We start from the raw sequence: 26,558 nt of genomic DNA on the forward strand, positions 1-26,558 counted from the left end.
TTCTGAAATACTGGGACAAGGAACATAGGTGTAATATTATCAAGGGTCTCAGTTGTATGTGGAAAAAATATATTAAACGTATTAAATCAGATATTAGTCTTAAATGATGTTTTTTAGCCTAGAGAAAACTGAAAATTCATCTTGAGTGCATTGATTGAAAACTGTGAATGTGTAACATTTTGGACTAGAATTAGATTTCTGTATGAATTTCTACATCACTGATACAGAACTACAGTTATAATTGACCAATATTAATTCAACTAAATGAATCACTGGATGACGTTGTTTCAATGGGTCTGTGAACACTGTGCACACTGTGCTGAGGTGAGGAGCGTCCTGCACACTTTTCTTCACCCCGGTTCCTGGATTATGAATATCTGTCTCACCAAACAGCCATCGGTGCCAGCGATACACTGCAGCACTGAGCAATTCTCTCAGATGTGCGCACCCTCCTTTTACTACAAGAGCTGTGCTAGTGTGGTTGCCTGTTTAATCACCTAAGGCTCCTTGCAGATTTAATAAGATTCCTTTCAAGATATTATGCTTTTTAGTTTCCAACTTACCTTTACACACTTTTAATGAGCAGACAGTCCCATTAATGTGGCGTTGAGCCAAAATAATACAATTATAACACTATTTTTTATATATAAAAAAAAAAAAAAATACTGTCAAAAAATAATTGCCTGGCAAATAGTGTCACAAACCTAAGAAAAAACAGTTTTCCGGTCCTTTTGTCTGGGAACACCAGTTAGCTCAGCACTGACAAGGCGTTTGTAGCAGTCAGTGGTGCCGTTTGGTGTGAGTTGATGCCTGCATTTTATGACAGATCAAACTCCAAAACCTTCTAGATATATACAGAAAATGGTGTAATTGAGTCTTCAGAGAAATACATTCAGGAGACACTTCTTCTATACCAAAGACACTCTAAGATCATTCAATGGGTCACATGAAAACGTCAAACAGTATCAATAGCCAGTATCTTGAAGTGGATGTTTCAGGCAACATAAACATCCTGCCTAGAAATTTCCATCTGCTCATCATGCCACAGTTCACAGAGAACTAGAAAACATACATTTGTAGGTTGTAGATGTATGATGTATTTTTGTGCCATGATCACCAAAACATGTTCTGATCGCTGCAAAAACATGAATGATCACAGTCAAATGAATATGCGGGACTTGTCTGAAAATGTAATTATCCACAGAGCTCTGCAAGCAAAAATAACAACTGAGATTAATTAACTGCTTAAAATGTAAATCGCAGAACACCTTTTTGGTTCCAGACAAGGGGTGTTTTGCTTGACAAATTGCCATTTTGTGTTGTCAGAAAGGTACAGGGGTGGCTGGCGTGTTTCTAATACGTGTTTGTTGTTACTACCCAGTGAATCATAAAAGCAGCTGTCACACACATTTTGTGTTGTGTCTCAAGACGTGCGTTATGCAATTTCTGTAACTGTAGAAACAGTCTGAGGCAGCTGCCCCGGAACCCCGTATTAAAAACAAATAAAAGTGATTAATTTTGAGTTACGGTGGGAGTTGAGTGGCTGTTTCAGTCTGAGATTAAATTACATAAACGAGACGAGTTTGGGTAATTCTCTCTCGTGATCCTCAACACCTATCAGAGCTCCTTAGCTCAGGTATTGCTCCTATACTTAGTTTCAACAGTAAAAAATCAAAAACAAACAAGCTGATTGCAAGTCGCATCAGTTTTCAATCAGATTGTCGCAGTCATCTATGGGGCCCAGCGTCACTCATTCGCCTCTTTTTTTTTTTTTTTTTAATTGAAGCCATTCTACAATAAAAATGCTTTAGGACTTATTTACGAGATCAACCACGAAGGCCAACATGTTCACAGAGATAGTCCACCCCCCTCAATTCAGACTGAATCCGTATTAGATGGTGTGATTGAAAAATAACCCAGTCGTTCCTATCCATGTTGCTGGCCATTATCCGGTGTTAGATTTTCTCACTGGAAAAGGTTTATAGTACATTTCTGTCTAGGAATCAAAACACTGGGTAGCATTTTAAAACTCGTTGTTTAGTTTTATGTTTGTGAAATGTACCGTACTGACTGCAACTGGAGTGTCAGCTGCTACAGGGTTCAGGGTCTAATGCTTTTGCAATGCTCTTCAAATACTTTTATAGTTGTGCTCACCCCTCTTCATCAACGTGAGACCTTTCATCACTCCTCACCAAGTGCCCTCCCTTAAACTGCCTACTTGCTCATGATCTGAACCACTTCAGAACTGTCACCTTCAGAAGTAGCAGATCCCAAACTGGGGACTGTGTTCGGGTTGAATCTGGAGAGCTGAGAAGACAAGATCTCCCCTTGAGAGAGGTCTAGAGCAAAGGCTATTGACACCAAGAGTTGGATGTTGAAAGCACAATTCCTGAAACCCTGGGTTCCCCATTTCCTGCAGTTGTGAACATTTCAGTTAGTACATACGTATAGCATATTTGTAAAATTATTATTATGACTGGTATGTATTCGACCCCCCCCCCCCCCCCCATTCAAAAAAAAAATCTTGCAGGGATTTAGTTGACATCAGAAAAGCTGCAGTCAGATGAGCACTGCAGAGCTGATTGTTGTGGAAGTCGCCCTGTGGCTGTTTTCCGTTCGTTTGTTTAGATGATGACCGTGGCCTTTCCCACGCACGCTTCAATACGCACGGCCATCTGCAAATTCAAAATCCCTCTTTAAAGCGTGAAGCTTCTTCCATCTCCTTCTGCCCTTTCTGTGCAGCAGTGGAAACACGTTTGTACTTTACTGAACGTATCACGAACAAAAGATCCTCAGCCTTTAATGCAGTAATAGATGTTCCCCAATAAACCTTATTAATACCTCTCAAGGAATTAAAGATGATCCAGTGGCTGCAGGCACTGAGCAGGAATGGCGGCTTCTTGAGTCATCTGGGATTCTGGGGCCAATATTACAGACTTTTCTCCTTTCACTCACCGCTAATGCTGCCTGTGCTGATTAGACCATGACCCTGAATGGATCAATAGTGAATGTTTACATAGCTGTTTTTTTCTTTTATTTTTAATGGCAGAAATATGAGCAGTATTATGCCTCATCTTGGGACCTGATCCACTCATCTTGTGGTTTTTAGCCATTAAGTTACACTCGGTAGCAAAATCTGATCTCATTATGATACATTTAAGTGTCTGAGCCTTCTTAAAATTTAATGAAGTGCCGGAATCAGTAAGTCGTGAAGGATAGAGTGCCTCATTGTTTTCTGATTAAATTCTCGATTTAGAAAAGTATATGTAATCACATATTCACGATTTACAGAAACATGAAGAAAATATACCAAAGCAGCTCTGCCCAGATGAGATGCTCGGGAGAGACTGAAGAATGGCTATGGTTTTCATTTTACATTTTGGTTGTTTTTACTCCTACTCTGAACCAAACAATAACACTAAAATAGTGGAAAAACAAAAGCCTGGATTTCTGTGAGCGTGTGTGGTCACTGATAGGCCCATGCAATAGTCCAGTCATGTGAGTCATAAGAATAATTATAAGCTTGTGTCAGGCTATGAATGATAGAAAACACTGTTCATTCAATTAAAACAGGAAGGAAAAGCTTCCACTGTAAACAAAGCAAACAAAAGAGGTTTTATGATCCTCGCCACATGTAGCTCCTGCAATTTCACTGTCAGCAGTTCAATATTTTTATTTTTAACTGAAGAGCTGCAGTTTATTTCCTTCTTAATTACAACTCGCAGACGGCTGATTATTATGGGTATAGGTAAAAGCGTGGAATATAGTGTTGGAAATATCTCTGCTTTACATGGTAATGAGTCCTTAAAGCCAGCGAGGCGAGCTGTGATCAGAGCGTCGCTGTAATGACTAGTATTGAATTAAAAAAGCCAAATTAACTTGGCTGGTGCATAACGAGCCGTCAGCTCTCAGTTTAAATCAGAAGGGTAATTGAGGAAAGTGACGCAGTTGTTCGATTGACTGAAGTATCTTACATGTTCTTCTTCAAAGACATTGTTTTTCTGTTCTTCTGTCTGGCCCTTTAATGCGTCCCACGCTGGACTCCAGGCTTGTAACGGTATAACCATACTTGTGTATCTATAAATTGTGTTATGATTCTTGTAAACCCTTTGTGTTACCTTTTGAAGGGGACCTATTTGTTGTAACTGTTAGAGTCTGCCAATTTATGGAGACTAAAACCCAGCCTTACAGGACCTTGCTGGGGTGTTATTTGTGAGCAGGTCCTTACTGTTCCAATCCTTTACTGCGAGTTGGCCTCCCCTCGAGAATGGGGATGCTAAAGCTCTGTGCTCTTCATGGTACTGATTGTACACAATGACGGATGAAAAATCCCCTCGCAACGCTGTGTTTATTTGATGTGTGTCCTGGTGGACTCTTTCCCACACTGTAGTCACTACCACTGTCAAGAAATGAAAAAAGAAAAAGGAGAAATGAAAATCTGTAACTGGTTAAGAATTAAAATGACCCATACTGGCATGATGATGTAAGAGATCATGTGCTACGAATACAGTCATGGTCCAGGCTGAACAGTCAGCAACTCAGTTTGACATTTACAGTCCTGAGCGCTCGGCTGAATGCCTGGAATAGCCTTCTGCTTATTTATTGATTTAATCATTTATGTTTTGATTTATTCTGTATTGCTTAATTGATCTATTTGTACACTTTTTTTATTTTTATATATAACCCAGACTCTTCAACTGTAAGTCGGAGCATTACACCCGAGTACTTATCAATGTAACCAGTTATCTCACGGGCAAAACAAAAACCAGAATCATCTTCGGCAAAAGTCTCCATGTTGGGTGCTGTCTTTGGGCACTCTGCTTGGCTGAGCACACCCAACTTTTAACATTAGTGGAGATGTGGTCTGATGTTACATTAAAGTCTAATTGTTGTGGGGATCAATAAGTAAATGTAACCAAATGCATTTTTAACTGTATTATCCTGTCCAGTTGTGTAGACTCATTAACTCCACTAGTTGATGTTTTGAATTGAATTTGCTTTCGATTTGGCTGAGCTAGTTGGACAGCTGGTCTCTGAAATGCAGATTTGAATAAACAAAATGACCAGTTCTGGGATTTGGAATGTGTTTTAACTGGATTTCCCAGTTCTGGTTCTCGGGCCCACCTGAAACAAATGACTGAAAAAAGAAAATGAAAAGAACGAGGAAATCTTTTAATTAAAGGGTTAAGAAATTAATATAGCTTAAAATACCTTGCTAGGGAACAAACCTTTGCAACTTCCAACATGGTCCCGGAAAGACAGTTTTTCCTGTGTGGACTGTAAACGTGATTTTTTTTTTTTTTTTTTATTAGAAGCTCATTTGCCAGCTGCAGCTCAGTGTTTTTTAAAAATGTTTGTGGTGATGTAATTAATGGATCTGGTTCTCCTGTTTTTAAATCTTCTCTCTCCTCGTCGTCCCAGGGCGTAGACGCAGCGTGCCAGGATGGGGAAGCAGAACAGTAAACTTCGTCCTGAGGTGCTGAACGACCTGCGGGAGAACACGGAGTTCACCGACCACGAGCTGCAGGAGTGGTACAAGGGTTTCCTGAAGGACTGCCCCACGGGACACCTGACCGTGGAGGAGTTCAAGAAGATCTACGCCAACTTCTTCCCCTACGGAGACGCCTCCAAGTTCGCCGAGCATGTCTTCCGCACCTTCGACACCAACGGTGACGGCACCATCGACTTCCGGGAGTTCATCATCGCGCTCAGTGTCACGTCACGCGGCAAGCTGGAGCAGAAGCTGAAGTGGGCGTTCAGTATGTACGACCTGGATGGCAACGGCTACATCAGCAGGGCAGAAATGCTCGAGATAGTACAGGCAAGTGGAGTCTTTTTTTTTTTATATTATTTATTTTCTCCCTCCCAAAACAATTTCTTTGATTCTCTAGAGATTTTATGATGGGTCCAAACTTGTGAGCATGAATAGTTATAAATAACATAGATCTATCTATACCCATTATTTACATTTTTTGTATTTGTCATTAGTAGACAGGTTACATAAATAGGGATGTCAATTTTGTAGTCCTGTGGAATGCAGTAGCACATTTATGATACAATGCATTGAACATTTCTCACAGTATTTGATGGCATGCAATGCTCTGGGAAATTAACTTTTCACATTAACCGCTAATGCAGTTTATATACCAGCAATCGGATCCAAACATTCCACATTAATTCTTTCCCCTGGCTAAAAACGGTTAATTTGGTTGTATCTCAAAAGAATGTATATTAAAAACCATATATTATATTGACACGATGGGTTTACATCAAAAGTCTGTGCTTTAAGCAGAACCACATCTAAATTAATTATGAAAAAATAAATCAAGTATTACAAATGTTATTGTTATTAGGCTATATATACAGACTTACTGCAGCTCAGATAAAATGTACACAGTCTGAGAAGCTTAATGTCTCCAATAAACCCTTGATTGTTATAATAAAATGATATTTGACATTCCTATTTAAAGCACTGTTTGGTTAAAAGTGTAAATTGTATTTACTTGCACATACCACCATCGTGATGCTGTTCGGTGCTTGTGGTACTATATTTCTGCAAATAGGATCCATTTTTAATAATCGATTGTGTGACAAAATTGCATTAGCTGGTAAGTTATAAGGCAATAAAACCCAATTGAGACGGACTGGGTTTGGAGTGGATGATGATTAGAGCAAAGGTTGGAAGAGGATTGTTTCTTGTAGACATCGGAGAGACTGCGATAGCCTTTGTAGGGATGTATCAGACACGAGCTGGAGTCTGCAGAGGCAGTCCTATCAGTCTTTAATTACCAGCTGGGAGGGGAAGATAGAAACGCCACACATTTTATCAGACGTTTGCGATGAGGGAATTTAACAGTATCCATAATTAATTAAAATCCCGTGTATGAAGAGCAGGGGCTTATTATATTCAGCTCATTGTGACATTTAGCTCTAAATTACTCCATAACCAGATGTTCAGTGTAAATACTTCAATAACACATGTGCACAGTGGCTATGCAGTCAAACTGCAGTGCAGGATTAATGTTGGGTTCTTGGATGTGACTGTCAGCCTGACAATAATAGGATTATAAATTTAAGTTGTTTTTCATTGCACAGTAATAAACCCAACCAGAAACCAACCAATAAAAAAGCCACCTGAGATGTTGGGCACAATCAGCTTCTGTTCCCATTTGCTTTGTGTGCCAATGTAGTTTTTCCTCCATTGCTTGAAAAAATAAATAAATAAATCTACTTTTATTAGTCAAGGCAGTTCAGCCAGTAGACTAATGAACAGTGCAGGTATTCCTCCAGTCTCAAATGGATTGTTAGACGCCTGTTAGTCACTCTGAGATGTATTCACTTAAGGGACCAATCAGTGGCAGAGCCCTCCAGCACTCAGTTTTGCTTTCCGAAGAGATTAGTGCCAATCCCAAAGGGGATGTTCGTTGTCTCCATAGCACAGGAATGAAAGTGGCAAAGGAAAAATTAACTGACATCTGTCCTGGAACAAACTTTCTCTTTGATGCAGTATTACCCCCCCCCCCCCCAGTTGTTGCTTCATTAATAATAATAATTATAAATGACTGGTAATTAATATAAAGCTTAACTATTGATTCAAACAATTTGTGTCACTTGTCTCCAACTCTGGAGACACGGGGTTTCAGACTGTTTGGGTTTAAGATCTTGCCTCTCCTAACTTCAGCTTCTCTTGCTCTCCCTGGTGACCTTCCATTGTTAGGCGATTTACAAGATGGTGTCGTCGGTTATGAAAATGCCAGAAGATGAATCCACTCCGGAGAAGCGCACAGACAAGATCTTTCGCCAAATGGACACAAACAATGACGGTAGGTGACGCCCGTCCCTTGGTGAGCCACGGAGACATCACTAACAAGGATAAGCAAAATTTGGGCAGTAGTTAAAGTCCACTCTCGTGTTCCTCTACGTGGAAGACAGGATGCTTATTCTTATTTTGGGGGTCTGTGACGTGAGGAATTTGGAAAACACTGGCTGATGCCTGGGGCTGTGATTTTGTTCTTGTCCGTCAGCAAGGTGGCATTAGTTTAAAACCCTGACCTTTGACCTTACTATCACTTACTAAATCACTTTGGAGTATTTCCATAATGTGTAGGAAGGTGAAGGAAATGGTCTGCAGTAATAGCTGTGAAATGTATAGCACTCAAGACGATTCCCTGTCTTTTAAATAACCCATAATTCCAATAGGCGAATGCTGAAACTGAATAATGGCCGACTGACATTTTTGATTGAAGTTAATTTACACCTCTCACACTTTACTCCTTTAGTGGTCGTTAGATTTTCTGAACAAGAATAGATGTACTCTGGATGTGCAGGCTGAACCATTCAGACTCCTAACAAGACGAGCATGGGGACAAAAAGCTCTTTGCTGTGACTTCAGAAATTATTCGCATTCCAACACTAATGCAATTTCAAATGCTTTAATTCCCACTTAAGTCATTCTATTAATTGAATATTGAATGGGTTAAACTTTTAAAGCCTTCAGCTGGATGCATCCATTATCTCTTTCAAGAAAGTCTCCATTCTTTCTCTCCCCCTGTCTCTCGGAGATCTGCAATTTATCTTTGAAATGTTGCCAATTTGTCAAGGGACTCCAGGGTTATTGCAGAGGTTTATGAGAAGCGAAAGTCTCTGTCTCTGGGATGCTGTCATATCTGAGTGCAGGTCTTTTTACAAGTATTTATTCCTGATGATGTGATTGTGATGAAAACAGACACAAACTACTCGCGCTGTGGAGGCTCGTAGAACATACTGTTATGTATTTGATGTGGGAAACGGGAAAGCAATGATTTGGTTGCATTGGTGTTACTCCATTAGGTCAAGGAACTACAGTACTTGGCAAAGAACTCACAAAAAAGTTAGTTTCCTTGTTTGTTTGCATATCCAGTTTTTCTTGTGCATGTTTTTGCATTATATCGCTAGATGTAACAGACCTGATGCAGCTCTTTGCATATGTCCCTTGAAATGTATCAAAGTGGGGGGGGGGGGGAATTCAGGTTTTCACACACCTGTTCTGACAGATTATTTTTCAAAGGGCTGAATAGATTGTATTGTATAATCACAATGTGTTATAGAATACACAAAAGGGTATTTAATCAAACAAAGTGACAGCCTTGGCCCTTGTGGAATGAAATGTATTTTAGATCTTTGGACAAATGGTTCTTTTATTAACAAAGGCTTGTTTACAAAATGTTGTACTCCTCGTTTACTTGAGCTAATGGTTTCATTTTATTGTATTTAGTTGTTTGTGTATTTTTGTAGGTTTGCAAGAATTGGTTGATTGATTTTTAATATATTTCCCAGAGAAGTGAAAGATCCTGTGACCACATTTCTTCTCTTTCTGATGTAGGTAAACTTTCCCTGGAGGAGTTTATCAAAGGTGCCAAGAGCGACCCCTCCATCGTGCGATTGCTACAGTGTGACCCCAGCAGCGCAAGTCAGTTCTGAACAGACACGTTCCTTATCATCCAGACATTATCAAACGAACCATTGGCTCGTCGTTGAAGCTTTGCTTGCAAAAGGATGCCTTTTTCCGATCACTCCCAGGTCATTGGACAAAACTTCATCGGCAGATCTTGTCGGCTGTTTTTGTTGGTTTGTGTTGTTTTTTTGGTTTCTAGTTTGCTTTGTACTTTGTTTCTCAAGGCAGCATCCGCATGATTTATGCAAGAATTGTTTTTAAGACATTTCATTTCTTATTGAATCCACAGGTGTATTGACTCTGTTCCATGTATGCACATCTTCAGCGTTACTGTGCTCTTCTCAAACAGTTACTAAAGAGTTGTGCTTCTCATGCGAGTAGCTGATGTATTTAGAGTATTTCTTTAACAATATTTTCAAACCATATCAAGCACTTAAAGATATACACAAATATACATATATGCATTTGCCTAGTTTGATGGACCTGCTTGCAGCTGTGTAGTGTAATTTACCAACTTTCTTTTGCGTATCCAGTGAAGTCAATTGAAATGTAACTGGCTATTTGTATTGAATGTGGTTGTAGTTGTAGGTGCAATTTGGAGATCAGAAACAACAGAAACCTTTTTATGGCTGATACCAAGTGCTGTTTGACTGATAAGTTATATTCCTTTCGTGATGTTTAATCACTTTTGAATTTGCATGGCTAATAGTGATAGCTTTGCTAAATGTCTTTTTATTCATTTTAAGTATTTAATATCAATTGTGATGAAAGAAAATGGGGAAATTTGAAATCCATTTTATTATTATTATTATTATTATTATTATTATTATTATTATTATTATTATTATTATTTAATGACCTAAAATCACTCTGGATTCCTGTATAAAAGGTTAGTGAGATGTGACGTTTTAAGTTGGTGCAGAGTGTACCAAGTCTCCAAATGTGTCCATATGTTTTTAATGATCCCTGTGCATTCCAGTGTTAACTTGATATTATTTCCATCCTCCTACTGCCAAGAACTGTAATAAAAATAAGTCTACGTTTTTCCTCCTCAATCCCCCACTGCTTTCCTGTCCAGCTTTACAAAATTAAAAACAAATCACAAAATATCAATCCTAATGCAAATGTTTGCCAGTGTTATTTGTAGTTTCTTTAGTTTTGTAAATGAAAAGCCTTACAACAACAACACAATACCAGGTCCAGCTGGTGTCCAACTCAATCTGTGGCTTTCTGGCGACCGTGCACATCTCGTCTGCAAGGAACAGCAGGCAGTTCTTTGTCTGCCGAATGGAAATATAAACTCTTACTTCCTTGGCTGCGGCCCCTGGTGGGATCCCAGGGGCTCAATCAGGAGCAGTGGCCTCAGCAGGAAGGACTCCGTGTGAGCGAGGGTGTAGGCCAAGGACAGCTCTGGATTGGGTAACCCATGACCCTCGGGGCTCATCGAGATGTAAGTCTTCCCTAAAGTCGAATTAAATTCACACGGAAGTTGCTGGTCAGGCTGAATGAGCAGCCGATTCACAAAAGAAACATGGCGCCGGACACGTATCTGTGAGCTGCAGAAACCCTGTGTGATTTGCTTTATTGCACAGTGTCAGTAACTTCTTTTGTAACTGAGTCTGTGTGAGATAAATGTGAATAGAAAAGAGATTGGAAGGGCAGGGGTTGTCATATTTGCATTAAGGAGGAACACATTGTTTTAGCAGAGGGGACATTGGGACGGTTTTAGTCAGAGCTGTCTTCCTTGGTCCCTTCCCTTCCATGTTGTCAAAAAAACCAACAGACAAAGCAAAATCATGGTCCACACATTTTTGGCTTGTTCTTTTCAGTGATTGGTCCAGAGGCATTGTCCTCAAACCTAAAATCTGAATCTGAGTGTGATACCCACCATGATGCCCATAAGAGCTGCGTGAGCGAGAAATGCATTTATCAGAAAAGGAAAGAGAAGCGATTCCTTCCCCTATGAAAAGAAGCTGCGAGAGATGAGCCGTAGCTGAGTTCGTCTGCTTGTCAGCTCTCGTAACGGCTGCTGTGGTGTGATTTGATGCCCGAGCCACAGAGACCCACTGACATCACCAGGAGCCCTGTGTGGAAGCACCACAGAAGTGGATATAGGTGGTCAATTGATAGCAGAAAGAGAGAGAATGGCTTGGTGAGCTTCCTCTGCCGTACATTTTTTTTTTTTTTTTAAATCATGGAAAATCAATCGTTCTCGTTTCTTGTTCTCTGCATGTCTTGAAGTGAGTTCTGCTGGTAATGAGAGGAGCATGTAAACATGAAACATTAAAGGAGTGTTTTTTTCAGAGTTATACGCTACAGAAGAGGGGTTAATGGTTTTTCACTTCACATGCTCCTCAGCCCTGGTGCTGGAGAGTCTCACTGGTGGTCCAAAGACTGGTAACACCAGGTTAGTTATTGACAATGCAGTATTATTAATAATCATCATCATCTAAAGACCGTACTTCCAGATGTGTTTTTTAAACTATACAAGTTTGAGACAAAAACACAAACGCCCACAGATGGAAAAATGGTATATTCCACTGAAGAAGGAGGGTAGGGTTAGCATTTGGCCTAATAAAATGTTCATTAGGCTTAGGCTATTTATATTCCATTTATTTACAGTGGGATTTTGAAACGCCCCCCACTGTGAGTGTGTTAGTTCAATCTTTTTTTTTTTTTTTTGTGCTGTACGATGTTGCCTGTAGGATTTTGTCCAGGCAGGCCAAGACTGATAGATGTATCGGCACTAGTTTTGCAATATTTAAATTACTTGTAATGTACCAGCCACTCTTCTTTGCCAGAAAGGGGGCATTGAATATCTGTGAACAAAACCTATTTCCCACATTGTGATCAGTGCATTAATTTGGCATCTACTTTCCTCAGCCTTTAAAAGTGTAATTCAACTAAACTTGCAGCACTTAAGATTTTAAGGTAATGAGAAGGACATCCCATAGAATTGGCCTCTAATTAGCGCAGCATAATTAAAAATACAAAAGTGCAATAACATAAAAAAAAAACCGCTTGCTTAATTTCTTATTCCAATAAATATGCTCTAGACTGCCAGTGCTTTAAGCTGATTGGTTTTAGGCTCCTAGTATCCGGTAGTGGTGTACAGAACCTTTGATATGTTAGGGACCCAAGAACCTTATAGCTTATATCTTCTGTAATGAAACCAAATCATAATTGCCCAATGGAAGTGCTTATCTACAGAAGGGAAATAAATAACCAGTATCTTAAAAAACCATGAAAACCTGTTTTTTTTTTTTTTTTTTTTTTTTTTTTTAATAATACTGTAAATATTGTGGGTGTTGCTTACAGACTTTGTACGTGACACTGCCCCCTAGTGTGCTGCGGAGAAATGAGCCATGATGTGAACAGCATGGACTCGCACTTCTCCACCAAATCTTGCTCGGGGGGAGAAACCGGGCTGCCAGATTGTGGGGGAAAGCATTGTGACATTAACATATTATATTGATATGCTTGATGCATAGATAGAAGGAATATAATTAAATATATGCTTTAGGTATACAAGTTCTTTGCACTACACGTTTCTCTGGGGTGTGAACTGTCTTGGAAGAGGCTCTCTGTACTTGGGAGCATCAGGACTGTGCGTCTGACCACCTGCCTGCTCAGATGACACCTGTAGCCCATTCTGATATTCTCCACTTTAATGTTCTTCATTAATGTTTTATTGGGTGAATATGTTTCCCCCACACCCCATAGAGTTGCGTAGATGTAGCACGTGTTAAAACTGGGCAAGTTGCATTGGGTAAAGGAGAATTGTGTGTTGTCAGTGAAAACTACATAAAACCTTAATGACATAATAGTGACAGTAATAGTTATTATTATAACAGATGTAATAACATAATAGCAATAATATTAATCATTAAAGTAATAATTCTCTTATTACTCAGGCCGACACCCATGATGAAGTGTGTGAGACCCACTCCTGCGCTAAAGATATAAAGATCACTCAGACTGACGGCCTGTCAAATTTGGTTCTCTCCCCTGATGATGTTGATGCAGTGATATTGGCCATTCCTGTTTAATTCTCACTCTGGCAAAATGCATTAAAAACCATCTCATCTATTGAGGTCTTCTGTTTGGCCCTTTAGATTCTAATCTAATCTAGATTTGTTCTATGTTCCCTGACAGATTTCAAGGTAAGTGGGACGATTTATAAAAGGGGAAAAAAAAGATGCACACAGAAAATTACAGTGACAGAGTGAGAAAATTATGAACTGCTCTTCCAAATTTCACCACAGATAATGACTCTTGTGCTGCATAGATACGCTGCCCAATTTAATAAGAAATTGGATTTTGTAAAAAGCTGCTGGCTGCAAATAGAATTTGTAAAGCAAGTCACACACCTGCGCAGAAATATGCATGGGGACGAGGGAGGTGTCAGGCTGTTCTCTAACCTCTTCTGAGTGGGATTCCAGACCCTGGGGGAAAGAATATCAATGTCAATCACACCGTACAATGAATAAATAAATAAATAAATTCGCACAGAGATCGAAAAATAAATAAATACACAGAAATGGAAATGTATTCATTCTCTTCAAAGTTCATCGAGCAGGAAGCAGATTGGAGAGCCTTGGAGATGAGCTCTCTAATCTCCATTCGATTCATCCAAGGTGAGAAAAAGAAAATAAAACTGCATTCCCTCCTTATTGATTGTGATTCCTGCAGACCGAGGAACCGTGTCATCTCCCCGGACCGCACCTGTGGAAAGTGCTCGCCTTCCATACAGTCAACAGCATGTCAACCAGGGGACAGCCTTCCAGCGGACAGTGCTTTTACTTGGCTGTGTCTCCCATCAGGCAGAGGAATAGCTCAATTAGTTTGAATGTGTTTGCTATAGATGTTCCAACTCAAGCAGAGTTCAAATTGACCTCGCTCTTCTGGGCCAAATAAAAATGCGGTCGTGACTACTGATCTGCCTTTATTCCATCAAACTTTTTCCCCTTGTTTCGCCTGCATTCATTCACATTCGTAAATGCACATGAATCGTCTTGGCTAAAGGCATCGTCTAAATGGCCTTTAAATCGCAAGAGCATTACACAAGCAGGGTAGATTGATTGTTTTTGTTTTTCCCCAAAGCTTTGGTTTCAGGTGGGAGGCAGCTGACTGACCAGTGATATTTTGTCAAAATATAATCAATGTATGGCAGAGAGTGTAAGCCCACTCACAAATCCTATAGACATCCTACAAGCATCTCAAGATCAGGGTATTGATGTATTCCTAAAAACTGCCGCAGGGCTTCTTATAGAATTCCACAAGGTACGGCCTTCGTGGGAATAATACAAGATTTTTCAAAGCAGCTTCCTTGCAGTCAAAGACCTGAAAGAATTTCACCACTGAAAATGATTCACTTCATACATGCAATGAGGGGACACTAAACTCTTCTTATATACAGCTGACCACTTTCCAATTAGGGCAGAGTACAGCTGTGTGGACGAATGTGAAGTAGACTAGACTGCAGGGGCGTTGCTAGACCCTATTTAGGGGGGGGGGGGTTCACTTTTAAGGAAGTTACATCTACGTATATGTTTGTCCATTTAAAAATATTACTACATGCTTGTCTGCTAACACATTGCATTTTTCCACTTCATTATTCGCTCTTAGGATCTCCAGGTCGAAAGTTCCCCCAGAAGTCTTTGGGAACATGTCGGAAGATTGTCCAAGTTGAGCCCATTCTCTGGTAAGACTTCCTCCTTAGCTTTCCAGATATCGTAAGGGCAGGAGAAAAATACATATTGTGAGCTGGCACACCAAGAGACGCAAAATATAGAATTTAAGATGAAGGAACCAATTAATTTCTTATCCAGACAAACAAAATCACTGTCCCAAAGAGAAGGGTATCTTGAGGCTTAGAGAGAACTCCTATTAACATAAATAAATCCAGTGCAAATGGAGCTAGATTAAGATAAGCTTCAATTTGGGATATAAATAAAGACAGGAATGGTCTTATGGTTATATTTAATTTGCTTAGACAGCCATATTTTGAGTAATTTAGCCAAATTCAACAGTAAAAGTATGTTAATTGTTGAAATGAAGGTTCAATTTTGGTCTGGACTAGGTTAGGGATAGAGTCCCCAGTAAACAAAGGCTTTCATTAAGGTTGTGTCTGCTTTTCTAAGGACTTTAACTGATTTGGGTGTAGAGTTGTATGGGCCTAGCTTGACATTTTGGTGTTAGCTAGGGTTTGGTATCGGGCTGCGTTTTGCTCCTAAAATGAGTTTGGTTACCTATTGATGCAATGCAATAAGGCACACCAATCTTTGTTTTATTCTGTCACTATCATTTCCCATTGAAATAAATGAGAAGTGCATGTTTATGTTTTATTCAAGGACATTTTTTCTTGAGTTTCAATACCCAGTTTTAAAATAACTATAATTCTGGGAAAATATGATTTTTCCAACATTACATATTACACAAGATCTCATAGTAAACGGTCGTGTTGTGTCTGTCCGTTTCATATATTTAAATCCAAGTCTCTCTCAATAAACATCTTGATGGATTTCTAAAATGATTTCTCTATTAGCCTGTTTTTTTCCCCAGCACAATCAATACATTCCTGCTCCGCAAGCAGCAGTAGGGCCACATATCCTGTGACTAATAGCTTGTTGGTTTTAGTTATTCTCAGAAAAGCTGTTATTTTAGTTGATTCTTCCCTGCAGTAGATGTGTTTTTTTTTCCCAGGTTCAAACAAGTGTCTGAGCGATGTCTCGGCTCAGGCACAGTCGGGATGCCATTACTCTGAGAGACACCAGTTATCTAGGGAACAATGAGGCAGGTTAGGAACTGCATGTTTGAATTCCTCTAAATGAAGGGCCACATTTAGTGTTTTTCTGCTTGTTAGTTTTGTTTTCGTTCTCTCTTATTATATGTAGTGCTGTGAATAACCCACTAGCTTCTCTGGGCTTTATTTTCAGCAAGAAGCGAGTGAGAGAGTCATGGATGATGAAAAACCTCCGACCTGGGTTTGGGGTGCCATTGCAATGGCCACAGAGGCCCCACAGAGCTTGTAGTCCTCCAGCACCTCTTGCCAGCCCTATGGGACAGACATGTGCTGATTCTGACCGACAACACCTCCATCATGCCCTACAGCAACAAGCAAGGGGGTCTGTCACACACGCTCCATTGCCTGGTCCGCAGACATTTCCTCTGGGCGCAGCTTGAGCGTGAGTCTGTTGACTCCGGCAAAAAGAGGCTGAGTGACAGCGCACAGCAGCCTATAAGCTGCTTTGTTAGGAAAATCGTTCATGAGTTCCCCGTGGTAACGTGCAATGTCCTATCTCCCTTTGGTTGGTGTCAAAGTATAGATTTTTTTCTGTATCTTACATTAAGTATATTACTGCATGTAACGGTCTGTGCTTTAAATTGAATTTATAATTGTTTCTAATTCATATGAATGCTGGTATTGTCCATTGAAAGACTCTAGTGTCTGACGGGTATGGGTTGGACTTTTCATTTTTTTTTGTCTTTTGTGGTTAGATGTTAATGGAAGGCTAAGTTTTCTCCCTTAAGTGCAGGCTTTCATCAGCTGCAGTGATGCTGCATGTTTTATTGAAAATCCAGTTTGTTTTACCATTCCAAACTTGGACCCCCATCCGCCGTAGAATAATCTTCCAGTTATTTTCAAATCCTGCTCTGAGAGGGATGCTGTCATCTGCCACTTTGATCACAGGTCAGTCCAAGGTTAGCGCTTCTATGCATCGCAATTACCCATCACTCCTCATTTCCCTTGTAAAGACTTACGGCGGCTTTGAGACTGAACGCCTATGTCTGTTTGTTCCTAGTTTTGTTACTGTTTTCATGCTTAACTTTTTGAATTTTTTTAGTCTGCATTTAATATTATCATTTTTATTCTGTTCTGACAATCATGCCTGTCATGGCTGCACACACACACAATAACTAGATATGGACAAATAACACAACCACAGTCGCACACACAAACACACACATTCTCTGAGAAATTATGGATTGGGGTTTGTGTTTAGTAATGTGATTGGACTTGTGATTGCGATGTACCGTGCTAAAAACGTAGTAAAAAGTAGTAGGATGTGTGGCATTGTTAAATGTAATGTGGTGTACTGTAACAAAGTAATGTGGGAGAGAGATCGCAAGCAAGGAGAGTCCTGGCCTCAGGAGAATAGTTTTATACCGGCAGTTTATTGTGAGCAACATAAAATGGAGCCTGTTTGGCACAATCCACTGTTTTTCCACAGAACACAATAAAAGGGCTATAATAACATGAATAAATCTACTTCATTTTACAGGAAAGAACATATTATAGCAAAATAGAAAACAAAAAACCTATACTGCAAGAATTCCCCTCCTACCAGATTTCAATAAAGTACCAGCTTTCCCCTCCCCGGTTACCACAGCACTGACTCTTTTATAGCATAGTATGTGTATAACGCATAGTATGTGCTAAAAAAACACCAGTCTATTGTGGTCGCCTTTACCACTTCTTAGATTTGATACTACTGATATGAACCTTCACACTACCATAACAATAACACATATCTAATAACAAAGTATCTCTTCAGTTAATTTAAATCTCATTTATTTTGTTTCTTGTTTGAAATCTTAAAACCACCACATGTGAATCCGTGTACAGACTCTGTAAGTAAGGAAGCGAAAAATGTAGGGGGGTTGAACTAACCAAAAAGGAAATTCATTCTGTGCGAGCCCCCAGAAATGCCCTTTGATGCTGCTGTAGCCTGTATTGTGTTACTGCAGGCTGACAGATCTTGAAATGATCAGCTTGAAATCTAATCGTGTATCTGATCAAATGATTTCTTCACTAGGCCTTCTCCGCTGCCTCTGATCACAAAATCACGATGCTGCAGCCAGCAGCCTTGAGCACCAATTTGCAATTCATCTGTCAACCATCAGCCAGGGCCGAACCCCGTGGAGCAAAACCCCAGACCGGTAGGTTTAGTGCCATAATTAGAGCTTCTTGCTGCTGAGTTTTCATGCCCAAATCAAAGCAGATTAAGACTGATACCAACCGTAATAAAGAAATAATACACTACAAATGAGCAAGAGGTTGATGGTGTTGTGACAGCTGGACTCACCAGGCAAGGCGCTGTAAAGAGACCTACTAGGACTAATAACTATGAAATTGTAGCTACAGTAATTATATTTGTAGTGGTTGTTGTTTAATGTATTTTTTATATTGATGTCGGACAGCTGTGATGCTGCAGTAACAATTAGGCCTAAAGCTGTGTCTGATTAATATATGTTCACCCTGCCCTTGAGAAAATATCTGTTTTGCCATTGGAAAGAGGTCCCCTTTTCCCTTATTAACATCAGCATTATTATTTCTTAGCAGACTTGAATTAACGTGAATCTGCCTGAATTTGTTTTTATCATTCTCTTCAACTGCAGCCTTAGAAGTCAAATGTTTTTTTTCGTCGTCTTTTTTCCCCGCTGTACTTGATTTTCACTTTCTAGTGTCGGCGTCTGATAGTCAAGATACAGACTAATGAGACGGCAGGATTCCTCGTTTCTCCCTGTAATGGAATTAATAAGATGCTTTGAAGAGGTGCCGAATAAAGATAATGGTTGCTTTGCACATTCTTTTTTTTTTCTTCTTGACATCTTTTGAATTGTAGCAACTAAATGGCTTCAGTTTAAAGTCCAGTACCACCACTCTGACAGCAACTAAGGTGGCCTCATTACCAATGTCTGCACAACCGTTTTTAAACCTCAGACTCAGACATTCATGGTGACAGTAGGGCAACATACTCCCCCATTCGGAATCACCTGGTATGGATCTCAGATCAGCTGGCAAGCCTGTTCAGCACATTTTCTTTGGAAAATCTAACAGCAGACCCATGTATACTGCCCCTTGGGTCTTCTGTCTGCTATGAACAGCCTATTTATACGGGGCGTAATAGGGGCACTTGACCAACCATGTGAGGTCTGACTGTGTGCCCTAGGAGGTGGTATTTTGGTGGCATTTGTACACAACCACTGTCCACACTGTGAGTCTTTAAATCAATGCTTAATTTCCCATTCCTGGTATTCTGCTTTAGGGTAGATGAACTGTTATTAAGATGAGCTGTTCTGATGTAGTTGTTTACTTCTTCATTATATATTTTCTTTTTTGCATGAGCCTGAATGTGTGTGAAAGAAATGCTGTTCCTGTAATGGACTCTTAATGGGAAAAACAATTAAATGATTGATTTAGAACACAATAGTCCTTTGGTTAGAGCTCCAAGAATAGACCTCTGCATCGACATTTTCTGAAAGAGAAAATCCATTTTCCTCTTTTCTTTCTTTTTTTTTTCTTAACATTTGTACCCAGTAAGGCTTCCATTGTCACAGGAAACAAAATTCAGATTCTTTGACTTTCTCAAAGAATGAATGAACTGTAACTTCTTTGTGAATGTAAATTGAACTGTTGTGGAACAATATTGCATTTCCCAAAGGGACAAGGACCGAGTTGTGTACATTTGGCTTTTTTCACAGTAGTAATAATATTTTCACAAATGCAAATCTGAAATCTGAGCGTTCCCTATCATTCTTCCATTCTTTCCAAAGAATAGAAACAGTGGGATAATTAAGCACGAATTGTGTCTGAAAGGAACAGTTTACTCCAGATAATTACTGCATTATCTTTAATTCCTCATTAATTCATCCAAGTCAGCATAGAATTAAAAAGACTGATTAATCACCAAATGAATAGAAATAATTATTTGAGAAAAATAAGCATTTTATCAGTGCAGGACAGAACAGGGCAGATACTTTGCATGCGACGGACCTGAAACTTTCATCTCTAGGCCAACTCATTAACTTGTGATGGCTGTAATTAAATGACCTTTGACTGCACATATATTTGCAGTATGATTAGCTCCTCATGTTAACACACAACAGGAGGGCACAACTTAACTATTTCTTCTTTAACTGAAAAAGCAATCCTACGAGGCTATTGCCGGCTGTGTCCAGGAGCTCCCAGGGGACAGAAATGCAGTGTCTCCCAGGGCAGGGAAAGGGTGTGGTCCTCCATACTCCACCTCACAAGTTGAATAACGAATAACTAAAGTTAATTTCAGCTGCCCCTCTGTGTGTGCAGTTCGCAAGCTCGACTTGGTACCTTTTCCTCATTATTTGGACATGCTTGTAAATTAAGTACACAAGCATACAAATACAAATTATCTAGCAGCAAACAATATGAGGTCAGATATACTACAACCTTCATCACTGCTTCCAAACCAGCCACAGTGGGACTGTTCTGCTATTCAGCCATGGACAATGGGGAAAGAGTCTTCGGTCTCATGGAAACGCACATTTAGCCATGTGTAGGGTAGTGTAGCTAACAGTTATGATTGATAATAGCATATAAAGACTCCACAGACACAGTGGGAAATTGACAGGCTAACAAATGGTTCTGGTATTTTTATTTATTTACTTATCTTGCTTTTTGAGCTTTAAAAAAAAAAACTGAACCTGAAAAACTCATCAGTTACAAAATAATCCATTAAAGTGATGAGCAACAACAACAAAAATACAAGAAAGGATAAATGAGTTGTAGCACCTTGTTCAGTTGTTTCGATTTGTTTTTTCTTCTGCTGACCTGAGTACAGAGAACGATCACCGTGAAATACATCCATCCTCCTTGAACAATGAATATTGAACTCCAGTGAAGAACTGCTCACCAGTCTCCTCATATGTAACCTTATTTTTCTGCCTATAGCAATTTAATTCAGTGTGCAAATCCCTTCAGTACACTGGAAGGAAAATAAAGTGTGTGTAACTAATACAGTGTTTTTTTTTTGTCTCATATTGAATTATTATTAGCATAACCTATTACTGTTCTTATGGAATAACAATATATCATATTTTTCCAAATGTATTGTTTTACCTCTCTTTGTGATTGTTGGTTTGTTTGGTTGTTTGGCAAATGCTGTGTCATTTGGTACTGGTTTTTAACATCTGCAGCTCAGTTTGGAATGATTCACAAATGGAAAAAAGCATCTTAATAAATCCACTTATTTTTAATAATGTATCCAAGTATATTTCTGTAACCAAAAAAGGAGAAACGAATTGAAGAAATTCATAAAGTACATTTCAGTTTCTTCTTCTGTTTTGCCACTCCCTCTTCCTCCTATTATGTCTTGAGTAGTTTTGGTAGCTCTCCTCTCTCTCTGCTTTTTGTTCCATGATCTGCTCTCCATCATATAAATATACACATCCATTATATGGATTTCACTTCATTAGACACCCGAAATAGCAACCTGTTAGTGCTGCATGTCTGATAGCCCTCATCCAATTACAGCCCTGTGGCCAGTTTTCAGGCTAATTTTTATCCCTAATCTGTGTTAATCATAGTCAGGAGAAAGCCAAATGCACAATGCTTCTGGATTTTATTATTACTTGGTGTCACTGAGTTTCCAGAAACACTTCCAGAGAAATAACTTTATTTTGTTAAAGACTGGGACTAAATCGAAACTCTGACTTGAGGGCGGGTTGATACATCTCTTAATGCATCATGTGTGCAATTTCAAAGTCTAATGGTCACTGAATAATGCACTGGTGGTGTTTGACAGAGATTGTTGATGAGCCCATGAATCACCAGTAAGGTCAACACCTGCTAGTTTATATGTCTCCTATGTATTATGCAGTTTTATCCATCACAATGTCGTTGCAGAATCACGTTTCTGTGACATACGCCATTGTTTTTGACATATAAAATGAGCTGACAGCCTTTTTCTATCGAGAATAGTAGTCTAATGACTGGTTCTCAAATCCATCCAGAAATACCTGTCAGTCTCTGCTGAGGTTCCCATGGTATCTGGGCTTCGTGGCTGTAGGACGGCAAGAGACCCCGCGTTCTCTTTCATCCAAATGTACAAGAAAGAAATGTTTTTAGAGAAATTACTCAATTGCTTTGAAAAGCAGCTGACTGACTGCAGTAAACTGAGTGTGAAAGGGGCTGCACATGGAGGAACAGAAGATTTTTAATTCAAGATATTATTTGCACATTTCAGAAAAACAGAAAGGGAAATAAGAGTGTCAATAACTATGTCACTGGGAATATTATTATAGAACAAATATATAAAACAAGCACTATATCTGATCTGTATCACTGTGGGCTAGGAAAGAACAGTATTTATGATGATGATGATGATGATTTTGGGAATAACCACTCCTCCAACAGCTTTTGTATGAGAGATTGGGCACTGTGTACAGTGATGCTTCTAACTCATAAACAATCGGTTGCTTCTTTACCTGTGTAATATCATGTATTTGGCCCCCAATGACAGTAAAGTGTAATATAAACACTCTGGTCGCATATTGGATCTTCTCTGAGTCAGACACCAGCAGAGCTTCAAGCGCACACACACAGACACACACACACACATATACTTGATCATTGTATTTATTCAAGCTTTACATTAACTTTTTCTTTAAATAAGGTGTCTGATATTGTCTGTAACTCTGGACATGTATTGTATTGTATAGTAGTAGATTATATTGTTATATTGTTTATTTCTCTTCCATTTCTTTTAATTTCATCTATGTTCATGGTATCTGGGCATGTATGTTTTACAACACCTCTTGGTGAGAAGCCCGCTTCTAAAACAATCGAGATCTCTAGACGTTTCTCATTATTACTAAGTAGCCCCATGTGAAGAAATTACTTGTTTAATAGTTTCTTTTCTTTCTTTCATTGTTTCTTTTTATTTATTATCCCTAAGGAACCTGATTTATTTTTCATTCTTTATACATGTTGTTATTTCTTCTTATTTTAACATTATTTTAACAAGATGTTCCTAATACACTCTAGACATATCTCATTATTACTAAGTAGCGCCGCGTGAAGAAATTACTTATTTAATACAGTTTCTCTTTTATTTCATTCATTCTTTCTTTCTTTTTATTGATGTATTTATTTTTTATCCCTAAGAAGCCTGATTTATTTTTCATTCTATATATACAGTGAGGGAAAAAAGTATTTGATCCCCTGCTGATTTTGTACGTTTGCCCACTGACAAAGAAATGATCAGTCTATAATTGTAATGGTAGGTGTATTTTAACAGTGAGAGACAGAATAACAGCAAACAAATCCAGAAAAACCCATTTCAAAAAAGTTATAAATTGATTTGCATGTTAATGAGTGAAATAAGTATTTGATCCCCTATCAATCAGCAAGATTTCTGGCTCCCAGGTGTCTTTTATAAGGTAACGAGCTGAGATTAGGAGCACTCTCTTAAAGGGAGTGCTCCTAATCTCAGCTCATTACCTGCATAAAAGACACCTGTCCACAGAAGCAATCAATCAATCAGAATCAAAAACTCTCCACCATGGCCAAGACCAAAGAGCTGTCCAAGGATGTCAGGGACAAGATTGTAGACCTACACAAGGCTGGAATGGGCTACAAGACCATCGCCAAGCAGCTTGGTGAGAAGGTGACAACAGTTGGTGCGATTATTCGCAAATGGAAGAAACACAAAATAACTGTCAGTCTCCCTCGGTCTGGGGCTCCATGCAAAATCTCACCTCGTGGAGTTTCAATGATCATGAGAACGGTGAGGAATCAGCCCAGAACTACATGGGAGGATCTTGTTAATGATCTCAAGGCAGCTGGGACCATAGTCACCAAGAAAACAGTTGGTAACACACTACGCCGTGAAGGACTGAAATCCTGCAGCGCCCGCAAGGTCCCCCTGCTCAAGAAAGCACATGTACAGGCCCGTCTGGAGTTTGCCAATATCTGAATGATTCAGAGGAGAACTGGGTGAAAGTGTTGTGGTCAGATGAGACCAAATTCAAGCTCTTTGGCATCAACTCAACTCGCCGTGTTTGGAGGAGGAGGAATGACCCCAAGAACACCATCCCCACCGTCAAACATGGAGGTGGAAACATTATGCTTTGGGGGTGTTTTTCTGCTGAGGGGACAGGACATCTGCACCGCATCAAAGGGACGATGGACGGGGCCATGTACCGTCAAATCTTGGGTGAGAACCTCCTTCCCTCAGCCAGGGCATTGAAAATGGGTCGTGGATGGATATTCCAGCATGACATTGACCCAAAACACACAGCCAAGGCAACAAAGGAGTGGCTCAAGAAGAAGCACATTAAGGTCCTGGAGTGGCCTAGCCAGTCTCCACACCTTAATCCCATAGAAAATCTGTGGAGGGAGCTGAAGGTTCGAGTTGCCAAACGTCAGCCTCGAAACCTTAATGACTTGGAGAGGATCTGCAAAGAGGAGTGGGACAAAATCCCTCCTGAGATGTGTGCAAACCTGGTGGCCAACTGCAAGAAACGTCTGACCTCTGTGATTGCCAACAAGGGTTTTGCCACCAAGTACTAAGTCAAAGGGGTCAAATACTTATTTCCCTCATTAACATGCAAATCAATTTATAAATTTTTTGAAATGTGTTTTTTGTTGTTATTCTGTCTCTCACTGTTAAAATACACCTACCATTAAAATTATAGACTGATCATTTCTTTGTCAGTGGGCAAACGTACAAAATCAGCAGGGGATCAAATACTTTTTCCCTCCCTGTATGTTGTTATTTCTTATTATTTTAACAAGATGTTCCTAATACAATCTCTTTGGTGAAAATGACTGTCAACTCAACCCACCAATATGCTAAATATTCAGTGACGCGGTACACGCACCCCCGCCCCCTAGGAAGGCACCCCCCCGAGTTCAACTCAAGTTCAAAGTCAAAGGTCAAATCCCCCGCAGTGCCCTATATTACTACTGACAGACACAAAGGTAGTTATTAGTCAAGTCTTCCATTTTAACATGATGGCCCACTCATTTACAAAGTCAATGTCACAAAGTTGCCCAACGCACAGCGATACCGTACTGTCTGGCAGGCAAACAGCTGGGAGGCCTAGGCTGCAGCCACTGATGCTGCCCCCCCATTCTCCACAGAGGGGAATCCTTTATCTGCATGGCCCTGTCCCACAGCTTCTCTCCCAGCCTGGATGTCCTAGAGTTTCATGACCTTAACTCAATGCACTTTGATTTACCAATTTATTGGTCCTCAATCGTTTTAAGTTCTTTGTTTGACTCGCGTCCATTCCTCTCATCTTATTTTCCAGAACTTCATTAATGTGGCACAGAACTAAGATTCCTTTTTCAGTCTTATAATTTTTTATATTTGTTTTCCTCTCCCTGCCCCATCATTCTCGATGTTGTCTCGGAATCCACTCGGGATCCCATCCGTCCTTTGTCATTTTTTTTTCCACCTTGACATATTTATCATTAAGAAATCTATTTACAGATTAATCTGATCCTGACATAATTCAAACTGTAGTTCCCGGTCTCAATACCTATACAGCGTTTTTTGAATAGCCAAACAAATTCCCTCTTCAGCTTCCCTAGCCTCCTTGCTGTCACAGTCTCCCCTGCTTTTACCTTAGTTCACCACCAGAGGTCTCCCTCTCCCAAATACTAAATCTAGTGCTTCTCCTTTCCTCTATCCAGCCCAACCTGTTTCTCCACATTCTTTCCTTCCAGGTGCACCTGTTCTGTCCTCCTCTCTTACCATTGGCTAATCTCTCATTCACCTAGTTCAAACCCTCTCTCCTACACAGTATTTAAACCGCTCTGTTTCCCAGCTGAATCGAGAAGTCTTGCATTCTCTCCCGGATCAATTCTAAGCCTTGTTTCTTGATTGCCTAACCGTGGTTTTTGACCCCTTGCTTTCCTGTCTCGTTTACCCCTCTCGGATCTCCCCACAAGCCTGTTCGCTCGATCGACTGACCCTGGACTGTCCCTGTTTACTCTCTCTCATTTGCCTTTATCGGATAATCTGCATCAACACTACGCCTGCACTTGGATCCTTTCCTTGAGTCCTTGAGGATGTTACAATGTCTAAGTTATTTATCGACATATGTCATACATATATCATACCATTATATTAAATAATTATTCTATCTAATGATTCCCAAGAACTTCAGGAAAGTAATATTTCATGAAATGTTTACAATCACTTCCCCAACAAAGAGTTAATGTGATTACTATGACAGGTGTCCGCCTGTGCAGCTCATAGGTCCTTACTGTTTCAGCTTCATCCTATTAAATTCCAATCTACATTGGTACATGTTACCGAAGCCAAATCAAACTGATCAATAGTTTATCTCTTAC

General features: G+C 39.7%; 2 protein-coding genes across 6 annotated transcripts in view; one reads left to right on the forward strand and one right to left on the reverse strand.

Annotated features, from left to right (window-relative positions):
- The window catches only part of LOC136734481 (hippocalcin-like protein 1), a 33,013-nt gene extending 22,461 nt beyond the window's left edge, over positions 1-10,552 (forward strand). For all 5 annotated transcript variants that reach the window (XM_066697950.1, XM_066697961.1, XM_066697972.1 and 2 more), the window contains 3 exons: positions 5,422-5,821; positions 7,718-7,823; positions 9,362-10,552. In XM_066697950.1, the coding sequence (XP_066554047.1) occupies positions 5,444-5,821; positions 7,718-7,823; positions 9,362-9,459 (582 nt within the window). In that variant the 5' untranslated portion in view covers positions 5,422-5,443 and the 3' untranslated portion in view covers positions 9,460-10,552. The remainder of the gene's footprint in view (positions 1-5,421; positions 5,822-7,717; positions 7,824-9,361) is intronic.
- A 184-nt stretch (positions 10,553-10,736) lies between these two features.
- LOC136758670 (serine/threonine-protein kinase pim-3-like) overlaps positions 10,737-26,558 on the reverse strand; it is a 34,777-nt gene continuing 18,955 nt past the window's right edge. Inside the window, exon 4 of the mRNA XM_066713238.1 lies at positions 10,737-10,894. Coding sequence (XP_066569335.1) covers positions 10,737-10,894 — 158 coding nt within the window. The remainder of the gene's footprint in view (positions 10,895-26,558) is intronic.

This window comes from Amia ocellicauda, chromosome 1 (assembly GCF_036373705.1).
Source record: "Amia ocellicauda isolate fAmiCal2 chromosome 1, fAmiCal2.hap1, whole genome shotgun sequence".
Classification (NCBI taxonomy): domain Eukaryota; kingdom Metazoa; phylum Chordata; class Actinopteri; order Amiiformes; family Amiidae; genus Amia; species Amia ocellicauda.